Source organism: Ciconia boyciana, chromosome 9 (assembly GCF_034638445.1).
Source record: "Ciconia boyciana chromosome 9, ASM3463844v1, whole genome shotgun sequence".
Taxonomy (NCBI): Eukaryota; Metazoa; Chordata; class Aves; order Ciconiiformes; family Ciconiidae; genus Ciconia; species Ciconia boyciana.
Window position 1 is genome coordinate 4,400,004 of NC_132942.1, and position 21,773 is coordinate 4,421,776.

The window sequence follows — 21,773 nt, forward strand, 5'->3', positions numbered from 1 at the left end:
CAAAGCCGAGGACTGCCCCAGCTCAGGGAAGATATGTGGTTACAGGTACTTCACGTCAGGAAATAATAAAAAATACACGGGGCAGAAAATGAGTGGGAGATAAGAGCCTGCAGCGAGGGCAGCGGGAGGAGCACCTGCCCCTGCTGCTATGGGGAGGGAAAGGACAGGGCAGGCGACCAAGGGCAGGATCCCGCCCTGCCTGTCCGGAGCCGCAGACATCACCCCACCGCCGCCCTCCCGCCCCATTTTAGCCCCAGGGCGAGGCGGGCCTGGGCGCGAAATGGCGCCCGCCGTCACGTGCCGCCGCGGCCTCCGGCGGGGCCGGAGCCTTCCACGGCACCTGCGCGCTGGGGCGGCGGGGCCGCGGCCGGCTCCTCCCCTCCGCGGGCGGCGGCGTGGCCAGGGCGCTCGGTGGGCCGGGAGGTTTCGGGGCTCTTCGCGGCGCCTCCGCCCTGCCCTGCTCTGCGGCTGGCCTCGGCCCTGCCACTGCGAGGGAGCCGCGCGGAGGCGGCGGTGAGCGGCGGCGGGGGGGCCGGCCGGGCCGGGCGGGGAGAGGCCGCGGGGGCCTCGGTGGCGGCCCAGGAGGGGACGGGACGGGACGGGAGGGTGGTGCGGGGTCGGGCGGGCAGACGCACGCCGCGCCTGGAGACCTTAATTCTCGCTGAGCCGTCAGGAGGCCCTGACGGCAGCAGGGCTCCCGCGTACGTGCGGCGTTCGTAAACCCCCGCCCTCGGCCTGAGGGGAGGTCACCGCCCCGGGCCGCGGTCAGTGACCCGGCCGCGCTCCCTCCCCTCCAGGAGAGCTGCGGAGGACACCTCTGGGAAAGGTAATGCCCTGCCCCGGGGTGCGTTCACTCAGAGCCGCCCGGTGCTGAGGGTTGAGGTGAAACAGAAATTCCAAACCTCTGTGCGCAGGAAGGGCTTGATGTGCTCTGTCGTCGGGTTTGTACCCCCCCCCCCCCCCCCCCCGAAAGTCACCCGGCTGTCCCCACGCAGGCGAAGTAACGGGAGAGGGACGTGGCGGGATGGGCATCCCCCGAGCTGGAGGGCCGCGTCGGGAGTGGGGCGCTGGGGATCGGTCGGAAGAGAAGCGATTTTTCCAGTGTAAAGAGCGTAAATGGCTGGTTAAAGTCGGGTAGAAACGTTTCTAGAAAACCTGTAGAAAGAATGTTTTGGTTTTTTTCTGCTGTGTAATGTTTGGGTGAGCCCTCAAGAGAACTCTTGAGCTGTGGAGCTTCAGATGTGTCATTTAGTAAAACGAGGGAAGTCTTGGGTGTTGCTCATGGTCTAAAAGCGATTCAAGTGGGGGTGGCTTTCTTCTAAAAATAGTGCATCAGTAGAACACGAATAGCTAAATTTTGTCAGCTAAATAACACTAAAAGTGGCAATGCGTTTTTGTTTCTTCAGTTAAAACTAATGCAGGTATTAAGATGCTCAGCTGAATGCTGTTATTTTTAGGTCTCCGAGGTTTTGCGATAAACATTAAAAATGTGATAAATCCCTTGAGAGAGAGCCTCAGAGGCTGAGTTTTGAGAAAAATGAGGATTGATTTAAAAAAAAAAAAATCCTGTTCAGAAGCGAAAATGCCACCCATTTAAAAAATGGCTGTGTCTTAAATGAAGAAAAAGGCTTAATCTTGGAGCTCATCACACTGAAGGACTAGATCTTTTGAGACTTAAGCTTAAAACGCATTTTTGATCTATGTTTTGAAACATAGCAATTGAATTTGAGGCTGGATCAGCAGTTGCAACAGCTTTCCAACACTGCCTTTCTTGTGTACAGTATCTGCTGCTCTTGTTCCCCAGACGGACTCTAAATTCCTTAACGTTGTGAGTGGGTAACCTTGATACTATCACTGAACTGTGATTTCTTAAAGACACTATGATTAATGTGACAAGTATTTCAGCTGTTAAAGGCAGATCCATAAACATCAATTTCCAAGAGTTAGAAAGTTAAAGTTTAATTATCACAATGCCTGCTTTATCCCAGTAGATTTCCAAGCTTAGTTATTTGAAAGGGGTTTTGTTGTTTCTCAGGAATTTCACTTCTGCTGGATTTGTTTTGTTTTTTTTTTACTGTCTCTATTAGAAACCTGACTTTATGGTGTTTTGTTTTACTAATTCCTGCTGAGTCCTGGTGTTGAGAACTGAAAGGGGAGTCTACAAATCGGAGGAAGCAGTTATTTCTTTGTGGCTTGAATCAGTGGTATGTTGGGTTATAGTAATAAAACCTGGTTTTTTTCAGCTGACATTGTAGCATGGGAAGTAGTGAGCAGCTGCTAGCATAACTGAGCTGCTGCTGACCACTTCTCAGAATCCCCTGCCAAGACCCCATGTCATGGGAGAGATTTTAAGGTCTTAATTGTAGCAGAAGTTTATGGTTCTGTTACCAGGATAAGCTGCAGAAACAGTTATTTAACTTGAATTTTTCTGGATCCCTGTTGATTTTTGTGGATTTGAATTTCTTTGAGTAGGATAATGTGCAGCTGTGCAAAATACTTGGTCACAGGACATTGAGGTCAAAGAGTTTATAGAGGAAAACAGCTGTATAGGGTAGTGCACCAATGTTTGATACTGCACGAATGAGGATATGAATAGATTTGATAAACCTCATCAGTTATCTGAGTATTTCATTTCAACGACTGTGTTGCTGCTGTTTATCTTTGATAATAATTTGGGTAACTCTACCTTAGACTAACAATTCGCTGTTATTTACATAATAAGCTTGTATTTGATTACATCTCTGATAATGAGTTATTTTTTTACTATAAACATTTCTGCTTAGATGAGCTGACATCGTTTAAGCTGCTTTGCATGGTTCTTGTGGCCTTGGACACTTAAAGCAAGCATTGTTATACCGTATAGCTGATTAATTTTTTTTGTTGTCAACAACTTTCAGTAACTTTTTTTTTTTTAAATGTAGTATCTAAATTTTTGCTACTTTTATCTGTAATGTAAAAGTATAAACTTCCTTCTGTGCTGAGGGATGCTAGGACAGGTCTATGAAAGAGAAGCTCATTTCATGAAGAGGTAGTCTGTGGTTAGGAGGAAGTATTCAGGTGTTACAGGTAACCAGTTCAAATATTTGTGAAATTCTGCTGAACACTGTAACTAGTCTTTCTTGATTACATTAATAGCAATATATTTGCCACATTTCTTACTATAAAAGGATATTACTATCCTTTTCTTAATGTTCAGATGTTATTTTACTATTAGCAATTACTTTGCTTGCAGCCACACTGGGAAGTGTTGGGGAGAATACTGAAATCCTGACTTTAGAACAGATGGAAGGGTAGCCCCCCCCCCCCCTCCCATAAGGATGTAAAGTTTATTGTGAGGAAGACTTCAGTTATTTGGTGTGTTTTTTATAAAAGCAAACTTAGTAATATTCTTGGGGGTAAAGCTTTGAATTATTACTTACAATGGAAGACACTGAAACACAAACTCACCTGTAATGTTGTATTAAAAGAAAATAGTGTAGAGGCAGGTAGAGGACTTTTAATCTAAGCCCCCTGGATGCAGTGGTTTGTGGTACACCCACCAGGTTGTACAGACTGTCATCTGCTTTCTGGGAGCTCGTAAACAGGGAGCAGGTTGCAGGCTGGGTGGTTTGTTGTTGATGGAGTGCAGCTCCCATCTTGCTCCTTGCCATGTCACTGTGTAGCCAGGGCTGTACCGGGTTGGTGACTTAAGGCTGCTGCACGTTTGGTGGGAGGAAGCTGTGCCATGTGGCAACTGTGTTTTGATCATCTGCCACCTAGTTCCCTAGGCCAGTAGACAGCCTTGCCAATGAAGGGAAAAGGGCAGGAAAAAACCTTTTTTTTTGTGTGTGTGGTGGGTTTTTTTTGTTTGTTTTGTTTTCTGTGACTCTTAGATTACATTAGTAGTTATAGACAGTGTTGTTTACCACACTTCACTACTAATGGTAATGATAATGCAAATATTGAATAACTTGCTGTTTACATTGTGCTGTTCATCAGTACAATGTAAATGCAGTTGCAACAGTTGTTTCCCATCAGGTTTATGCTTAATCTGACCTCACATTTATCAATGACACAGTATTTGCAATGTGAGATAAGCTACCTTGTGTTATGATGATGCCCTCAAGCTCCTTCACTAAAGCAAGAAAATGTATAAATTGGTGTCAATGTATTTTCCTATAATTTTTGCATGGGAAGTAATACAAGGTGATTTTTTTTTTAACTAATAAAGGTTTTTGTGGCATTTTATCTGGACAGGAGGGGAGAGCAGACAGATGCTTGTGAGTGCCCCATGGCTGCAGCTGCCTCAGTTCATTCATATATTACCTATTGTAACTTGGAAGCATTCTTTAGGTAAGAAAGCCACTTCAAAGTATGTTGTATAGTTTATAAACTTAATACACTTCTGTGTTGAATGTTTAAATTGTTTTGCGCTCTCAATTATAATGTTATTTATGGGTTCTGTTTACATGTGTCATAATAAACCTATCTTTTATGTGCTAGAAACTGACAGCACTTTTGCAAGTGAATTTTATGTGCCGTGCAGAGTTAGCAAAGGGGCAGTCTGCTCACTTGACAGAAGAACATGTAATACTTGTAGACTGTGTGCAATACAAGGCCACCATAAATTACAAACTTCTTCAGATGCCATCTACAGAGTTACTAATGTATATAAACTTTCTAATTATAGACAAGCATAACTATGCAGCTCTTAAATTTTCTGAGGTGTGAGCTGAGCAGCAACATTACTTGCACAGATTTCAGTACTTGAGTTTGATTTTGCTTAGGAGATAGGGCCAGCTTCTCTTGTATTCACAAGTAACACGTACTACACCTGTTTTAATATCAGCTTTATAGTTGTAAAGTTTAACTGGGTAGTTTTTCAAAAGGTGATAATATGACCTGGGAGAATCTAAAGCCTCCTGTCTCCCATCTTTTAAAGAAAAATAAAGTTTAGTGTTAAAAGGTTTCTAAAGATGTTACTACTGGTTGAACACAATACTTTTAAAAACTGAAGATATTTACAATCTACATTTTCATTTCAAACCTGTCATGATTTAGTAAGATGTGTGTTGCTGTTCCTATAGCTTTCCATTAAACCATCTTCAAACAATGTAAAATGGATAACTGAATTTGGAGGTTTTGGGTATACTTTCTTATAGTAGACCAAGATACTCTTTCATACTAAGATACAGGGTAGGTTTTTTTGTATTTGTACATGGGAGCATATTTGTACATCATTGGTATATTTTTTTCCAGATAGAGTTTAATTAGCCAAAATAGTTTGTTTACTGTCAATATTATCATGACGCAGTAAGCCTACTTTTGGAGTAAAAGTGAGTAATGCTTAAAGCCAAGAATCCTCAAATTTTAAAATATTAGAAGTCACATCTTTAAGTATAACTATTTTGATTCATGTGGTTTTGGTATACAGTAAGCTGACAAAATTTACTGTTTCTTATCCAGGTTTGTAATTTCTTTAATATTCAAGAATGCAGAGGTGTATCTGTGTTGCATAAGAATACTGATGTGACTAAAATTGTAGATAATGCAAAAACTAGATTTGTGCCAACAATTACACCTTCCCAGTAGTTAAACGATAGTTTTCAGATAATGTTTGGTAAAACTAATTTACTTGTTGCATTCCGGTGTTCTACTTCCATGTCTGCCCTGCAGTGCAGTGTGTACTATTCATCTCAGTCTTTGTTCCAAAACTGAGTTTAGTCCCTCCAGTGGGTCTCCCAGACATTGCAGAACAGTTTTTCTTTGGTTGGTGGCTTCACAGGTCGGTTCATCTTCTGGGACCAGTCTCTGCCTTCTGGTTAAGGAATCCATGCACATATACAGGATGACTCAACAGTGGGATGGATATTCAGATACCAGAAAGGTGCTGGTAACTTGACAGGAACTTCCACATTCTTTGGAGGTACGTGTGCATGTAAACCTCTCGTTGAATACTACCTGGATTATATCACATGGAACTATAATTTAGTTAAGTTGTGTTTTAAAATATATACTCTTCATAGCTCAAGTATTCAGAATGAAATAAGCATTCACATTTTCACAGTAAATATTAGGGCTTCATGTTTGGTAAAAACTTTGTGATACGTAACCAATGGAACCTTTTTCTGGCTTTGCATTCCACAGTGAGTAATATAATGTAATTTTGCTAGATTTAAAGTACTGCAATATAGAATACTAAGAAAGGAAATTCTAGAGTTACCGGTTTTAAAGGCATGTAGCAGCAAGAACATGTTATGGCTATGTTCCATCAGTGAGAGCATAGCTACTCTCTACGCCATGCATACCTTGTCACATCTCTTTATGTGTCTGGACTGGATATGCTGCATCTGGTCTATAGCCTGCCCTGTGGTTTGTGGGAATGGTGTCCTTTTTGGTAGTTCTCAGATGCCAAAACTTCTTTGTGGAACAGCACCCATGAAGCTCAAATAAGTTGCAAATAAGAAAGTGAAAACTTCATTTTTTTTCAGAAACTTACGTTTTACCAAGCTGTTGCAGATTTGCATGAGACTAGCAAAAGCATAGAGAAGCTTCTTGGACAACAGCATTTGTTTAATTTCATTTTTTGTTCTGGACTTTAGTTTTAGAAAACAGCTAAATTTGTAATTCCTCCCAAGGAGGGAGGAGGGGAAAAAAAGCAAGTATTTGACTCAAGCTAAATTTAGCAAGGCTATGAGCAACTAGAAGAGAGTGTTGTGTTATGTAGTGGTTAATTACTACATCCACATATAATGCTTTGGAATGCCCATTCATTGTGTGACTTAAAGCACTCAAAAGTCATAAAACATGGTTGTGTAGATGATAATTTGATAAAATGGTCTAGTGGTAAAATCTTTATTCATGCTGAGCTTGCATCTTCATTACGTTAGTAACACTAATGTCTTGTTTAGAAATACTGCTTTGTTTTGGAGAGTATCGTTCTTCATTCTCTTTGACTTGCTACCTTTGCTTGTTAGTGCAAGGCACGTGTCTATTCAGGGAAGAAAACCTTCTGTTATTAAATATAGTTTAAAGAGTGTTACTAGCTTATCTTTCTGCCTATGTCACCTATCACTATCATAAATGGAACTCTAAAGAGACTAAATGAAGATTTCTAAAGACTACTAGAATAAACTCCTTGGTGGTTGAGACAATGTCAGGAGGACAAACAGTAGTGAAGCTGGTCATACGAACAGCTCTTGATTAATTGGCTAGGTTGTTCTTTCCCGTTTCTCAAAGAATGCACATGCTTTCTTTTCACAAAAATGGAGTTACACTTGTGTGTCAGACACCTCATCAGCCACACACATGAGGCTTTATAAGTTGGGGAAAATGCCAGATAAGTTTCTGATAGGATAGTCTGTATGTTGCTGCTGTTTCTGGATTTTGGTTCCTCCCCCCCCATAATGAAGATGGTGGGAAAAAGCAGAAGCAGCATGCTGTGAGGGTTGCTGTGCAAGATTGTTCAGTAAAAATAGAGAACGCATTCTGTTCGTTCTTGAAGAATGCATGGTTGCTTTGAAAATTTTAGCTTCAGACTGGTTGGGAAGAGGTAGGGTCTGGCTGAACTTCTAATTAGTAGGACGTTTGAGAAGGGGCCTCATCCCACTGTAGAATGAAGCGGCACTTGAAACAGTTAAGACAGTTGTTGAGAATTGACTGAATAACAGCATTCAGTCTAGAATGGCCTTGAGTTGACTGCACTGCTTCAGCATGTGAAAGCAGAGCTTTTCCTTATGCTGCTCTTTTCTGAACTCTGGCTCATGTGGCAAACGTTCCTCAGTGAAGTACATTCATGCAGTTTGCTGCATTCCAGGGTCACTGTCCTTTTCTCCTGCTGAAAAATGGCATGTGAACCTCACTTACTTTGCCCTGATTTGATAAGTGGCCTCTGAAGTTTTTTGTTGTTAGTTGTACAACCATTTTTTTCCTCTGCCTGGCATGATTTACAAAAAACCAAACCAAAACAAAAAACCAACAAAGCAAAGCAGTGGGGGAGATGGGCAAAACTTTTGAATCTGACTCTTCTGAATACATCTGGTCCACGTTCATCAGTGTTTAAAAAGGGAGTTTATGAATTGGGTTCTATAGTTGATAAAATTCTTCTAGAAATCATGAGTAGATTCCGTAGTTTGTCTGCTGAGTTTAAACATACACAATTTGCTGCTGCTAAACTAAATTGCTGTTAAATACTTTTTTTTCTACAAAGTGCTTTATATGCTATGAAGTACTAACACATGAAACTACACTTGGTAAATTAGCAAAGCCAAGTTCTCCAGATTCAAATCAACTTTTTCAAAATAAAAGGTATCAAGAAAGAAGGTCCTTGCTAATGTCTGTGCACTGGATATTGGCATATGGACATACCTTTTTTCATAGTAACATGCTATATTTACATTTTACTAACTTGTTACGTCTTACTGTGTTTTCACTGCCTTCTCTCCCTTCCTCCCCTAATCTTCTGCATTTTTCTGAAGACCTACTGTACGTGAGACCTTTCAGGAAACTCTGCAGTTTGAATACATCAGATCGTTCCAGTACCTGAAAATTCCATGATGAAGAGAGCTAGGCAGAAAGTTGTGGTTGAAAATGAAGCTCCTCAAACATCACAGAAAAGCAAAAAACAGAAAACTTGTTTATATGGCTCAGTATTTGGTGAATCTGACTTGCACGCCTCAATGGACTGGGGAAGCCTTCCGCACCATGTTATTCTGCGTATTTTTCAGTTTCTACCTTTAGTAGATCGAGCCAGGGCATCTTCTGTTTGTCGAAGGTGGAATGAAATTTTTCACATCCCAGATCTCTGGAGGAGATTTGAATTTGAACTTAGCCAGCCAGCTACTTCTTACTTAAAGTCTACACATCCTGATCTCATTCAGCAGATTATCAAGAGGCATGCTGATCACCTGCAGTACGTCAGCTTCAAGGTAAGTCTTGGACGAATGGAGGCTTGTTTTGTGACGTTACTGTGCATAATGTGTGCAGTTTCTCTATGTTGGTTGGCTCAAGTGTTGTACCTGGGAAGTCTTATGTTTAAAAATGCAACTCCTGCAACAGTTTATTTCCACACATGCACACTGTCTCCTTCCAATTTCTACAATCTAACCTCTACAAAGTAAAGAAAGAGCTAACGTCATGCAATACAGTGCTGAACAATGTGTTTTCAGAATTTGCAGAATATGTAGTTTCTGTGAATCAGTGTTAGTGGCAATCTGAGTACTCGGGACATTATTGTGCGTAACAGTAAACTTGATTTAAATGAAGTTTGAAGTCTCAGGATTGTATAAATGTGAACTTCTTTCGTTTGAATACTTGATACAATTTACTCTGTTTATCTCAGAAGATCATAGTTGGAGTTACAGGTGCTTTGTTCACTTTTGGCAGATGCTTCGCCTTAGAGGATGTCATAGTTCTAAGCTGTGAAGGAAAAGCAGAAGAAAGGATTGATATTAAAGCTAGGATGAAAATCAGAGGCTTCTTTTCTCAGCACTGGCAGCAGTTTTACATTTGGAGATACCATGATCTGGTTGCACAGCAGTTCATGGATAATCAGTTATTGAGTACCTGTAACTTCTGCACTTCATATAACTGATGATAATGAATTGGGATTATAATGTCTTAATGCAACTTTTAGGCTTTTTCAGCTACTCTTATCATTTCAGCTACTATAGAGGAGGAAGGTGAGATGAAATAGTGATTTGTCCAAAGTTAGTCATCAGGCTTATAGATTAATTGAGAATCAGTTCATTATTCAGGATACAAAGGTGGTGTCCCTGTAGGTAAAATGGATTAGTTTGCTGGAGTATATCTAGGCTTTATCAAGTCTTTCTGCTCTAAGAGTTTAAAATTGGCATTTAAAAGAAGGTGCATACATACCACTGTCTATCATAACGCCAATAATTACAGTTGTTTAGGAAGGCATGAGGTTATTTGAAGACAAGTCTTACGTTTAAGCTCTCTGTTCGTGTTGGAAATAAGCAGCAGTCATAGGCAGGAAAGTTTTCTAATAGTAACTTTCCTGAACTCTTTTCTTGTCTTGAAATTTCTAATTGATGTTGCATATTGTCCTTGTGGTAAATGTAGTCTGGTGCAGTACAGCAAAGTGGATGTGGACCTTGCAGTCTTGGGTATCTGTTGCTGTTTTCTAATAATAAAGAATGGCTTCATGATCTTTAAATCATTTTTATAGGTTGATAGTAGTACTGAGTCAGCAGAAGCAGCCTGTGACATCCTTTCTCAGTTGGTGAATTGTTCTATCAAGACGCTGGGTTTGATTTCTACAGCAAAACCAAGCTTCATGAATGTTTCTAAGGTAATGTTCTACAAACTGTAACTAGAGTGACTTAATTCACTGTTAAACCACTTTAGCTTGCTTATTGTGTTGTTATTCAGCTGATGGTAATTTTTATGAAACAGTCTATATTTATTGGCATATCTTCTTTAATTTGTGGCATACATTAGTATTAAGAAAATAGTTAAACATTGATTCCATTCATTAAATTTAGTCGTGTTGATACTTTCTGGTGTAGAGATGGGGAATAATTTAGAAGACTTGAGCTTCCTCATTTCTAAATTAAAAGATACAATGATAATTTGCTGCAACATATTGTTGAAATCTTTGGGAGACTTTTTTTCTTTGACTCTATAGGTCACAGCAGAGTTACTTTCTGGAAAAATAAAATAAATGCTATTTCCTTGTTTCTGCAGATAAATTCTAGATACTTCAGGCTCATCACTATGTCCACTTATCCCTGCTTTATTACAGTGAAAAGATGAATCAGAGTGGATGAGTTAACTACTGAGTGTAAAGTTAATTTTTGTCACATGCAGCAGCATATTTTTAAACAAAGATTTCCTGTGTTCCTGTTCAAATAAGCCTTTCTTTGTTACACAAGAACAGGGATGCCTAAGAAGTGATTATTTTTGTACTTTCTGTGCATGCAAAACCTGAGGCTTAGATGCTGAAGTTCTGCCTATCTTTTCATAAGATTTTTTTTTTCCTCCTTCAATTTCTGCAAATAGGCTCACTTTGCTTCAGCACTGACAGTAGTTTTTGTAAACTCCAAGTCATTATCATCAATCAAGATAGATGACACACCACTTGATGATCCTTCCTTAAAGGTTCTTGTTGCTAACAACAGTGATACTCTAAAACTGCTGAAAATGAGCAGCTGTCCTCATGTATCACCTGCTGGTGAGTAGTGAATATATATGAAAAATGTAGTAGTGAAGTATCATAAAATAGTCGAGACTTAGTTTGAAACAAGTTATTAATAAAACTTCTAATGCTTTTCTGAGTCTTGTGCTCTTCTGAGTCTCTTAGCAGAGGCCTTTTATTGACCTGGTCTTGGCTTTGGACAGTTGGAAGGGGAAGAAGAGTAATGTCTTTGTGTTACTGAATGAGTTGGATTAATGAAGGTGGAGGTGGTCCTCGTTGACTGCATCTTCTAGAATTCTGGGGATTTTTTTTGTTTACATTCTTCTCAGCTGCTTCAGTACCTCTGATCATAGGCCTTGAGGAGGAGAAGCCTCCAAAATTAGTGTAAGCCTTTTAACACATGTTCCAAGGACTTGAGGTTCTTTGCCAGTTCTGTGTAAGGGTAACCAAATGTGTACTGCTTAATGTGGGCAACTCTAAACTTAACTAACTGGCATTCTGTGGGAACACACATGCAAAAGCCCCGACCCATGAATCAACTACTGGTTGGTGGGCTAAAGGAGATGAAAGCTGTTGTCAGTAGCTGTTCCGCAAGGTGCTGTGAGTTTAACTTACAGAGCAAAAGAGTTAATACTTCAAACTTATATTAAAAAAACAAACTTGGGAGTGTATACAAATTTCAAAAACTAGTAGTGTAAGACTGAGAGTCTTTCCGTTTCTGTAGTGCCCTCGTGTGTCCAGATCTGGTGGTATGAACTTGCTCATTTTAGTATTGGTTGGTGAAGGGCTCACTCCCTTCAAAATACAGGCTTGCCAGAAAGTTCAGAGGGCTTTTGGGTCCCTTCTCACTTACCTTTCTCCTGAAACCCTGGTACTAGGGAAGGGGAATCCTGGTCTGGTCTCTTTCCTATATTCTTATCCATAGTCTACAAAAGGTGATTTAATCTGTGTACTTCATATTCCAAGAGATTAAGAGCAGTTCTGTTGTTTATGTCTTAATTCAGGGAAGGGTCTGTTTTAGCATAGCTCTTAAATGACCACTAGCGGCCTAGTTTAAATAGAATGCTTAGATGAATACTGAAGGAAAGAGTATTAGGCAAGGGAACAGTGGCAACTTCAGCTGGATCTTACCTGATTTCAGTTGCCTCTTCAAAGTTGAGGAAATTCTGAACAGGGAAGGGCAAAGAGGAAGAAAGATATGCAGATCCAAGATGAATGCATCTAGTTAAACTTGCTTCTCTTACTGATAAGTGTTTATGGCCAAAACCCCATAAAAGGATGTGGATATCTAGAACTTTATCATATTTCATATTTTTTTGATACAGGCATGAATACTCAAGCCAATAAAATTAGTACTTACTTGAGCTTTACAGCAAACAACTGTGCTTTATATTCATTTTTCATTTTACAGAGTAACTTTTTTTTTTGTTGTTGTTGTTCCTCAGGAATTCTTTGTGTTGCTGACCAGTGTCACGGACTTAAGGAGCTGGCTTTGAACTACTACATATTAAGTGATGAACTGCTGCTGGCTCTTTCAAGTGAAAAACATGTTGATCTTGAACACCTTCGCATAGACGTTGTGAGTGAAAATCCTGGACAAGTTGAATTTCACACTATTAAAAAGCAAAGCTGGGATGCTCTTGTTAAACACTCCCCGAAAGTCAACATTGTGATGTATTTCTTCTTATATGAAGAAGAATTTGATGCTTTCTTCAGAGAGGAAACCCCCGTTACACACCTTTACTTTGGTCGTGCAGTAAGCAAGGCAATGTTAGGTCGTATTGGCATGAATTGCCCAAGGTTAATTGAGTTGGTCGTGTGTGCTAATGGACTTCAACCTTTGGACGAAGAACTTATTCGGATTGCAGAGCGCTGTAAGAACTTAACAGCAATGGGACTTGGTGAATGTGAAGTAACCTGCAGAGGTTTTATTGAATTTGTAAAAATGTGTGGAGGCAGGCTTACCCAGCTTTCTATAATGGAGGAAGTACTGATTCCAGATAATGATTATAGCTTAGATCGACTTCATTTGGAAGTCTCCAAACACCTTGGAAGAATGTGGTTTCCTGATATGATGCCAACATGGTAAATTCTCCACAAATGTGGAGAAAATGGTAGAATCAGGGTGTTGCTTTCTATGCAAATAAAGAATGTAAATGAAATATGAAAACTTATTTCCAGATTTGAGCTTTTCTACATTGAGAATCCCTAGCAGTGTAACAGCAAAACATTCTAGAATGTTAATGGTATATTGAAATAGAAAATAGATTAAGTGTACTTAATACTTCTGAAAGTTTGTTTATGGTTTACAGGTGCTTCAAACTTCAGTGAACTTGGGCTTCTCTGAGCTTCAGTTTAAATGTTCCATTCACATTAAAGATTTTTGGTTTTCATGTCTTTGTTTAGTCTTTCTGATGTAGTCAGAAGAGGACTAGAGAAACTTTTTTCCTTTAGCAAATGTAACTTCATGGGAAGCTGGATAGAATTTGGAGTTCAGGAAAACTGTATTATTTGTCATGATGTTTTATGCAGCTATTTTTCAAAATACTCATGTTACAAATGTAAAAGCTTGTACATTAATATACTTACACTAGACCAGGTTACTCAAATATAATCTAGCTTAAACTCATGCCAGTATATTAAAATGTTCTGGTAAATAAGCGTATACTTACAAAAAACCTTTTTGGTTTTAAATTGCACTACAAATAATTTTGTCAGATTAGCTAAACTGTATAGACTGCATTGTACAGTATGTTGTTTTTCTGTTTTATGCATTAAATGAATGGGAAAGAGACCTTGTTAAAATTAATGAATTTAAAAGTTGGGATCTACATTGATTGCTTGGGTGAATGACAAAGCACTTTGGAAACTGCCAGAGTATACGGAAATAGCTTCTGGGTTTGAGAGAGTTCAAGTCTTTGATTACAGAGATTGATGTCTGAATGCTGTTCCATGCTTTCATTATTAAGAGATAAGAAGGATCTCATAAATGTGGCTAGTGAGAAGGAAGGATCAAATGGAATACAGTTGTCTGCGGTCACTTTCTGTCTGGAATCAAGGGTTTAGGGCGCTTAAAAAACCAAACAAACAAAAACCCCCCAAAAAACAAATCCAAAACTGTTTGCCACTTAGAGACCAAAATGGCCTGTAGTAATCTTGCCTGTATCTCACAGAGCTGTGCTGTAAGCTCTGATTTCTAGAATAAGGATTGCTGGTGGTGATCCTGAAATTTTTAATTCGGGACTGTTTAATACTTGTTGCTATTAATTGGTTTTTGAGGAAGAAGTTTTTATTTTATTTCTTTGTTTTCTTTAAAGGGGAAAGGAATGGTGAGTTGATGTGAATTAGAATATGTATTTTTGTGTTGACGTTTTGCACGCTGTAAACTGAAATGCATAGTATACAAATTTTGCTGTAATTATTTTCATGCTGTAGTTGTTCTATCTTCCTATTTATAATGAGAAGTCTACATTTGATTTGCTGGTAGTATTTGGCACATCAGATAAAATGTCAGTTTCTTCCACGCTTATACTTCTTTACTGCAAAAATAACAGCTGAAGGGTTGAACCACCATTGTCTTGGACAGACTTGTTCCCAGTTGCAAGCTAAAGGATTTAAGATAGGATATAGTGCCTCTCTGAATCAGTAATACATTATTGCCTGTTGCACAGAGTTAAGAAGCATTTGACTCTGGTTACTAGCGCCTGTTACCCAAGTACTTGCTTCCATAATCAAGGGGATTATAATTGTATTTTAAACAAAAGACTGAAATATTTCTGAACAGTATTTAGCTTAAGATCCGTGGTTTGCTTTAAATGTAAACATAATAAAGTGATCTAATACGTGCACTGATATTAGACTCTTATCCATCTGTTGCACTGCATCCTCCTGTTAGGCAGGGTTCTGTCCTGTTAGAAACCGTATACTTGACAAACCTGGGGAGAGACAGTAGAAATGTTTAACTCTTGGATTATAGCAAATTAGTCATTGTCATTTCATGTTCCTGCCTCAAACTTGAGGATTTTTGACTTGCTGAAACTGTAAAATGGAATGTGGACAAATCTTGTAGACAGTTGGTAGAGTCCTTCATGTCTCTCTAGCCAACATAACAGCATTAATGAAGTGTCAAACACTAGTGGCTATATACAGAATTATAGTTCAGGAGGAAACTGTTAAAATGCTTCTTTGAATATTGTCCCTTTCTCTGTCCCTCTTACTAAAGCAGCTTTTCTGTGAAGCCATGGATGTTAGCTTCCTCCAGCTCCAAGCTTCTAGAAAAATGGGCCTGCATTTATTAATGTTGTGAATTTTGATGCAATGATCTTTTTTGTGCGTTCACTCTGCTAACTGATCTTAAGAAGTAAGACCAACTGATACTTGAGTTTATAACTAAATGCCAACAAAATTGATACATTTGTCTCAGTGTGAAACATTGGTTCTTCACTGGTAGTGTGGGAAGCTAATTTTAATCGAAAGGTAACTTCTGACATGTTAATGTTGAATTTTACAGTTTGTGTTAGATTTGTTGAGTGTTGTGTGTGGGTGCTAAGGTATATGCATTGTGCCTTGGGGAGGAGTGTCAAAACACTGCCCTGTGTAAAGCAGCATTAGTTCTTTTTCCTTGTTTAGTAGGTCATCCTGAATGACTGCAGTGAGGTATTGCACTTGGCAAGAACCTGTGGGTAGCTGCCTGCTGCCTTTACGTCCTGCTGTCCCTCGAGTAGCCTGTACTTGAGAGCTCTGCCTTGTCCTAGCTAAGGCAAGTTTTGTCTACTTTATTGGCTTTTCATAGTTTCAGTGCCCTGCAAAGGCTTTCTAAAACCCCATCTCTAAAGCGTATAATGCAGTGATACGGTTTGTGAGAGTAACTAAAACCTTCAAAATGAAGTAGAGGATTTACACCTGATATGGTAAGGAGATTTGTGGGGTCACTAAAAAGTCCAAGTTACAGTCAGAAGCTAACAGTAGTGCACTTTTTCTGCCACATGAGGGGGTGAGCTAGTTTTCATGCTTGCTGACTTTTCAGACTTCTTGAAAGCTTATAGTCATTGTTAATTTCCCAATTCTTTTGTAAATGCAAACGCCAACAAAAACACGAATCTTTCTCCCTTGTGTGGAATCCCTTTTACCATCCAATAGAGACATTGGTGGTTCTGGCATGGCAACTCCAAACAGCATCTTTTATGCCTTGTGGAGCGTTACAATAATTTTCCTTTTACTTTTCCTTCAAAATCTAAAGTAATCTTGTTTGCCAAGGTATAGTAAAGTTCGTCAATTAGCTTAAGATACAATGTTCGCGACAATTACAGGTACTTAAAAAACCAGTACCTAACTGGTATCTGGAATGTATATTAATGTTAGCACCTTGTAATATTACGTAAGGCCCAAAGTATTGAATCAGTAGAAATATAAACTGTTGTTGTGCATATTGTATAACTTTTTTAATTCTTTAAAACACATTTTTTCCTTCCTTCACTGAGATAGGCTGTCCACACATGATATGAAAAAACAACTTTTGAATGCTGAGATGAATTTATTTGGAATTTACTACACTTCCATTTCACACTTTTTGCCATTTCCCCTTTTCGAGATTGCTAGTAGGATCTGAGCGATCGCAGTTCTCAACGTGAATATGAGATGTGATCCCAGGAAATACTCTTTGCATTGGCAACATTCTCCCGAGGACTTGTCCCTTATAAACTCTCCCTCTGTATCTGATGGGATGGATGCAGACTAGTTTTACACAGAAGCCTGGTGAAAACAAGAGGAGGGAAAACATCAGATGACTGATGAAGCGTTTGTTCTTCTGTACTAACTCTATTTCAGAAATATTAACATTTTCTGTCTTGTCCTTTCCACTGACATAGCAATAGTGGAAATACCAAAATAGCAAAGACACTGTGGTCATAAAAAATAGAGATAGTGGTTGGAGTTGTTGGCTTGGTGGAAGAGAGAAGGTGGGAATTCCTGCTTTAGTAAAGAGAAGAGCTCGAAGACATTCTACAGAACTCAGTTATTTGCATTCTAACATAGGAGCAAAAAGTTCTGCATGTAAATGGATAGAAGATGCAGTATTTCAAAACATGTACCTTAACTGCTTGGCTAGCTGCAAAGTAATACATCCCATATGACATCAAGACAAAAAATATTGAATGAAAAATAGCTATTTACCTGACCCCCTGATTTGGACTCCATCATCAATGGCGTTTCCATTGTGGAAGATTTTAACGGGTCCAGAGAGTTCGCCAGAAAAGGGAGCGTACACAGTTGCTCCATCAGCACAGATGACATCCACACCCGTGTGCTTTCCCTTACCATTGCGTCTAAAAACAAATACGTAATTAGAGAAGTCTCTTTCAGGCCTAACATTATATAGAGAGAGATCAGCACACTACAAGATCTGGAAATGGGTTGTTTATGCTGAGACAGTGTTGACATAGTTGACTGGCTGAAGAATCTATAAAAAGTTTTTTGGTGTAGGTGATGTAATGCCATGTGGGGTTGATGATCTGTTAGAGTTTAAGTTTTGCAAATTGGAGGGAAAAAATGCCTTTCTTCTAAGCCTTTAAGTAGAACGGTAGAGTCACAGAAATGTTGGTTGGCAGGTACCTGTGGAAGGCATCAAGTCCAACCTTCCACTTGAGTCAAGACTGTTCCCAACACCCAGTCAGGTCCAGCATGGCTTAGTCTGAATCATAAAAGCCTCCAAGCACAGAGGTTTTATGAACAATGTGGGCAACCTGTTCTGGTGCTGCATTACCCTGTAGTGAAAATGTTGCCTCATGTCCAATGTAAACCTTCAAAGCTGTAATTCTTAAATGCCATAAACAGAGTTCAACTCTATTTCAGTGGAGCAGCAACAAAACCCCATGTGTTCCACTTATAGTACCTTGGAGCTCCGTAGTATCCGCAGCCGTAGTTATCACAGCCTCTTATCTCGTTGGTAGGATTCCCGGAGCACAGTACTGCCCAGTGGGTGTTTTGTGGGAGTGGTGGAACAACTTTGAAATACAGAAACACAGCACATCAAAGTTAACTTTTAGGTTCTAAGTGTTGCATGTTTGTAACTACTATGCTTTAATTTTAGTTGGGTAGGAACATACTGGAGTTACATCCTACGCATGTAGTTGGATGTTTCCTCCACAAAATTGGTCATCCTTTAGGAAATGTAAATAGTATGTATACCTAAGACTGGATTTTAATGTTTCTAGATTAGGGTTATCTCATACAAGGAACATGCTTTAAAGACAAAAATTCAAAAAGAGTATCACAGTTCCTAGAGTGTAATGTGAGGGATAGGAAAAGGCTCAGTTTTGTTTCATAGTCTAGGCCCAGGCTGATGGGACTGGAGGATTCCACTCCTCTTCTCTGTTACTACCAATGCAGCATTTGTAAAGAATCATCCTGAAGTCTGCTAAGATGCAATAGTGAAAACATTGCTAGTAGTTAAGAGTACAAACAGAAGAGATGTCTGACTCAGTTTATTGCTGACACTTGATGCTGCTGGGTTGTGAGGGGGCAAGAAATACAACTTGATAGGCTGGTATATTCTCCTTCCTGTAATGCTGTCTACAGTCCTGTTATGCTGTATTTATAACGTGTATTTTCTTTCTTTTGGGTGTTGCTGTCAGAGAGAACCTAAGACAGAGGGGACTATTGCTATTTGATATAATTGCCCTTATTTGAAGTTAATTAATAACTTAATTTGCATTCATTATACAACTTATTCTGGTTTGTTGTTGGTTTTTTACCAGGTGTAAGTAGAGGAGTAGGATCGGAGTGGTCGCAGTTCTCAACGTGGATGTGAGAGACAATGCCAGGAAATACTTTTTGCATTGGCAGCATTCTCCCGAGTTGTTGCCCTCTATGGATTTGGCCTTGGTATCGGATGGGGTGAATACAGACGAGCTTTACACAGTAACCTAGAAGAGACGGGAGAGGAAGTGAGGTCAGGAAACATCAGCTGCATCTGTTCTTGGGGTGGTGAGCAAGAAACTTTCTGTGCTAGCCTCTTACTGGAGACTAATGGTGAAGCAGTAATGTAGTCAAGGTACCAGCAATCCTGAAATCAAAATTACTTGGATTGCTATGGAAAAGAGGGAGTTGGAAAATAGGGACAGGAAAACATCCTTTCAGCAAAATTGAGGGCATATTTCTGATACTTATTTTTACTGTTTCCTTTTTTTTTTATTTGGGGTGGTGGTTTTTCTGCTGCCTGGTTTTCAACTCCCTTCTTCCCTTCTCTCCAAGAAAAGCATAGGAAAAGGACTACATCCTGCTGGTGCTGATTTCTGGTATTTCTCAGCAGCAGTCTGGTTGTGCTTCAGAGGGTGCAAGATTAATCAACGCTTTGCTTGAATTGAAAAGCCACAGAAACCTTACTCAAGTAAAGAAAATGATTATTTTATATGCAATGTGCATGCTTCACGACATGTCTGCTGTTATTACTTGCCTGATCCCCTGATTTGGACTCCATCGTCGATGGCATTTCCATTATGAAAGAATCGAATGGGTCCGGAGAGCTGGCCGCTGAAAGGAGCGTACACTGTTGCTCCGTCAGCACAGATGACATCCACGCCCACATGCTTTCCTTTACCACTGTGCCTGAAAACATAAATATGTAATTAGAGAAGTCTGTCAGGCTTAGCGTTATGTCCAGGTAGATCGGTTAACACAGTACGATGTCTGAAGCTTGTCTAACAAAATTTTTGCACCTGCAACGAAATTGGAAAGAAATCTTTTATTATTGCAAAATGTTCGTATTACTCTGACCTTCTTTAAAGGGGGATGGGATTGCAAATTGTAAAATTTTTAATTTTCCCAAGTTCATGGGATATTTCAGGCTGTTACAGAAAAGTACCCCTGTTCTACCCCAAAATACATCTGTGCTGGTGTAAAATAGAATCTTACGTTTGGCATTTTCTCATTTAGAAATTCTGAAGTTGCATGATGAGGATGGACACTTCTTATAGTGCCTGGGGAGAGGAGACGACAGGAAAATGCAGGAAAGGCAGGAGTCATTCTACATATAAAAGCATTTTTCAGGGAAATATAACCTGTTCTGTTATGAGGTGCCTTAAAGACAATGATGCAGGCAGACGTTTAGCTTGTGTAAATTAATCTACTTAGCTTCCCATAAGCTGTTGCTGAATGTTAGTTAAATATCTGGTCTATAAGCAACAAGAATAAATGACACAAATCCTTGAAATACTTTCCATTTTCTTTACTCTGGCTGCTGATTCATGTAATGGTCTTGCTTCTTCACCCATGCATTAGTTAGTAGTGGTGGTATTACTGCACTTCTGCAAGATTGCCAAGTAACGTCCCAAAAATGAGTGAGAGGTCCCGCAAACAACAGTCTTCTCTCATTCTAAGTGTCAACTCTGGTTAAACTCTACTCTCTCCTGTGTGAACATTTCATTTAGGAAAGCAACAGCTCCAGACTCCCGATGCCCCGCTGTATTACCTGTCAGCGCCGAAATGGCCACAGCCGTATCTATCGCAGCCGCGGATTTTGTTGATGGGATTCCCGCTGCAGATCTGTGCCCAGTGGTGGTGTTGTTGCTGGGGCGGGTGTGCGTCCAACTGCTTGGCGAAAACTTCACGTGCAAAAGAGGAAAATGGGAAAATTCAACCATGTTCTTAGTACGGTACAACAGAAAGTGTTAAGGTGCAAAAATAGGGTGTTTAAAGTGGAAGACGTGAGCTCATGGGCGTTTATTATTTCAGAAACGGTAGGTAAAAGGACATTGTACAACCTGCTATATAGATTTGATCCCTTTTTCTCAAGGTCTTATTTTAAGGTACATACACTACAAGCAAAGCTATATATAAATATTTTTAATATTAGTTTGTGAAATAAGTCAAACTACTTTCTTCATGAAACCCCTGAACACTTTAATATATGACTCTAAATGCACACCTAATTCCTTATTTTATAATAGTCATAACTGTGCACGTTACCATAATTCTTCATAAAGCTAGATTGAAAAAACTTAGTGTTACTTATGTTTGAGCAAATTTCAATAATTCGTTAGTGTCTGCCTAAAACCAATCAAAACCAACTGCAATATAGCAATCTCAACTCACCAGTGGACACCAAGCTGACCAGAGCGACCAGACTGAGAGCTGGCATTTTGTGGCTGTTTCACCGGTGTTCTTTGATCGAATCAAAGACGTTGAGCAGCAGCTGCCTGGGGTATTTACGTGTTTTTGAAAGCTCAAGTCGGTTGTCTTGGCCAATCAGTCTTGAGCAAAGTATTACAGCTTTTTACATCTCCAGGCAGATGGTGTTGCCATATTAGGCACTCAGGATGTCTACAAACTAACAGTTGTTAGAGCTGGTTGGGAAAGACGGATAAAATAATTGGTGTCTTAGCACACAGTAACAGATGGAAACGAACAATCCCACATTTCAGGAAGCTCTGGTTGAACCGTTTCTTAACACCTTTTCTTCCCCCCCCACCCGAAGCAAGGGCACGTTTAGGCCAAAAATGGTAGGAACCAAGAATACGGTCCAGAGGATTGAGTTGGAGGGAAAAGATGGGCAAAACTCCACGGTGGATGTAACCACTTTGTCCTTCGCTGCTCATGCCAGTACCTCCTCCCCAGGTGTATGTGCCCATTAGAGCTTTCT

General features: G+C 39.8%; 2 protein-coding genes across 3 annotated transcripts; one reads left to right on the forward strand and one right to left on the reverse strand.

The window, feature by feature from the left end:
- The first annotated feature begins 363 nt into the window (after nt 1-363).
- On the forward strand, nt 364-15,444 carry LOC140656792 (F-box/LRR-repeat protein 21-like). 2 transcript variants are annotated; one of them, XM_072872927.1, is made up of 7 exons: nt 364-513; nt 4,237-4,332; nt 5,765-5,905; nt 8,457-8,906; nt 10,169-10,291; nt 11,002-11,173; nt 12,583-15,444. In XM_072872927.1, exons 4-7 carry the CDS (start codon nt 8,532-8,534, stop codon nt 13,224-13,226), a joined length of 1,314 nt encoding a protein of 437 aa, XP_072729028.1. In that variant the 5' UTR covers nt 364-513; nt 4,237-4,332; nt 5,765-5,905; nt 8,457-8,531; the 3' UTR covers nt 13,227-15,444. The 2 variants fall into 2 exon arrangements, with proteins under 2 accessions (XP_072729028.1, XP_072729029.1); XM_072872928.1 differs by lacking the exon at nt 364-513 and adding an exon at nt 644-826.
- Nucleotides 15,445-16,697: 1,253 nt separating this feature from the next.
- On the reverse strand, nt 16,698-21,272 carry LOC140656839 (myeloid protein 1-like). The gene is made up of 7 exons (XM_072873021.1): nt 21,227-21,272; nt 20,604-20,736; nt 19,590-19,741; nt 18,889-19,059; nt 18,027-18,138; nt 17,309-17,460; nt 16,698-16,888 (listed from the first exon to the last, which is right to left on the reverse strand). Exons 1-7 carry the CDS (start codon nt 21,270-21,272, stop codon nt 16,698-16,700), a joined length of 957 nt encoding a protein of 318 aa, XP_072729122.1.
- Nucleotides 21,273-21,773: the final 501 nt, after the last annotated feature.

Coding starts and splice junctions, on each gene's coding strand:
- LOC140656792 (XM_072872927.1), top strand. CDS start 8,532: ATGATGAAGAGAGCTAGGCAGAAAGTTGTGGTTGAAAATGAAGCTCCT. Junction 10,292..11,001: donor GCTTCATGAATGTTTCTAAG/GTAATGTTCTAC, acceptor TTCTGCAAATAG/GCTCACTTTGCTTCAGCACT. Junction 11,174..12,582: donor TCCTCATGTATCACCTGCTG/GTGAGTAGTGAA, acceptor GTTGTTCCTCAG/GAATTCTTTGTGTTGCTGAC.
- LOC140656839 (XM_072873021.1), bottom strand. CDS start 21,272: ATGCCAGCTCTCAGTCTGGTCGCTCTGGTCAGCTTGGTGTCCACTG. Junction 19,060..19,589: donor AGTCCAAATCAGGGGATCAG/GCAAGTAATAAC, acceptor CGTCTCTTCTAG/GTTACTGTGTAAAGCTCGTC. Junction 18,139..18,888: donor TACTCCTCTACTTACACCTG/GTAAAAAACCAA, acceptor TGTATTTCAAAG/TTGTTCCACCACTCCCACAA.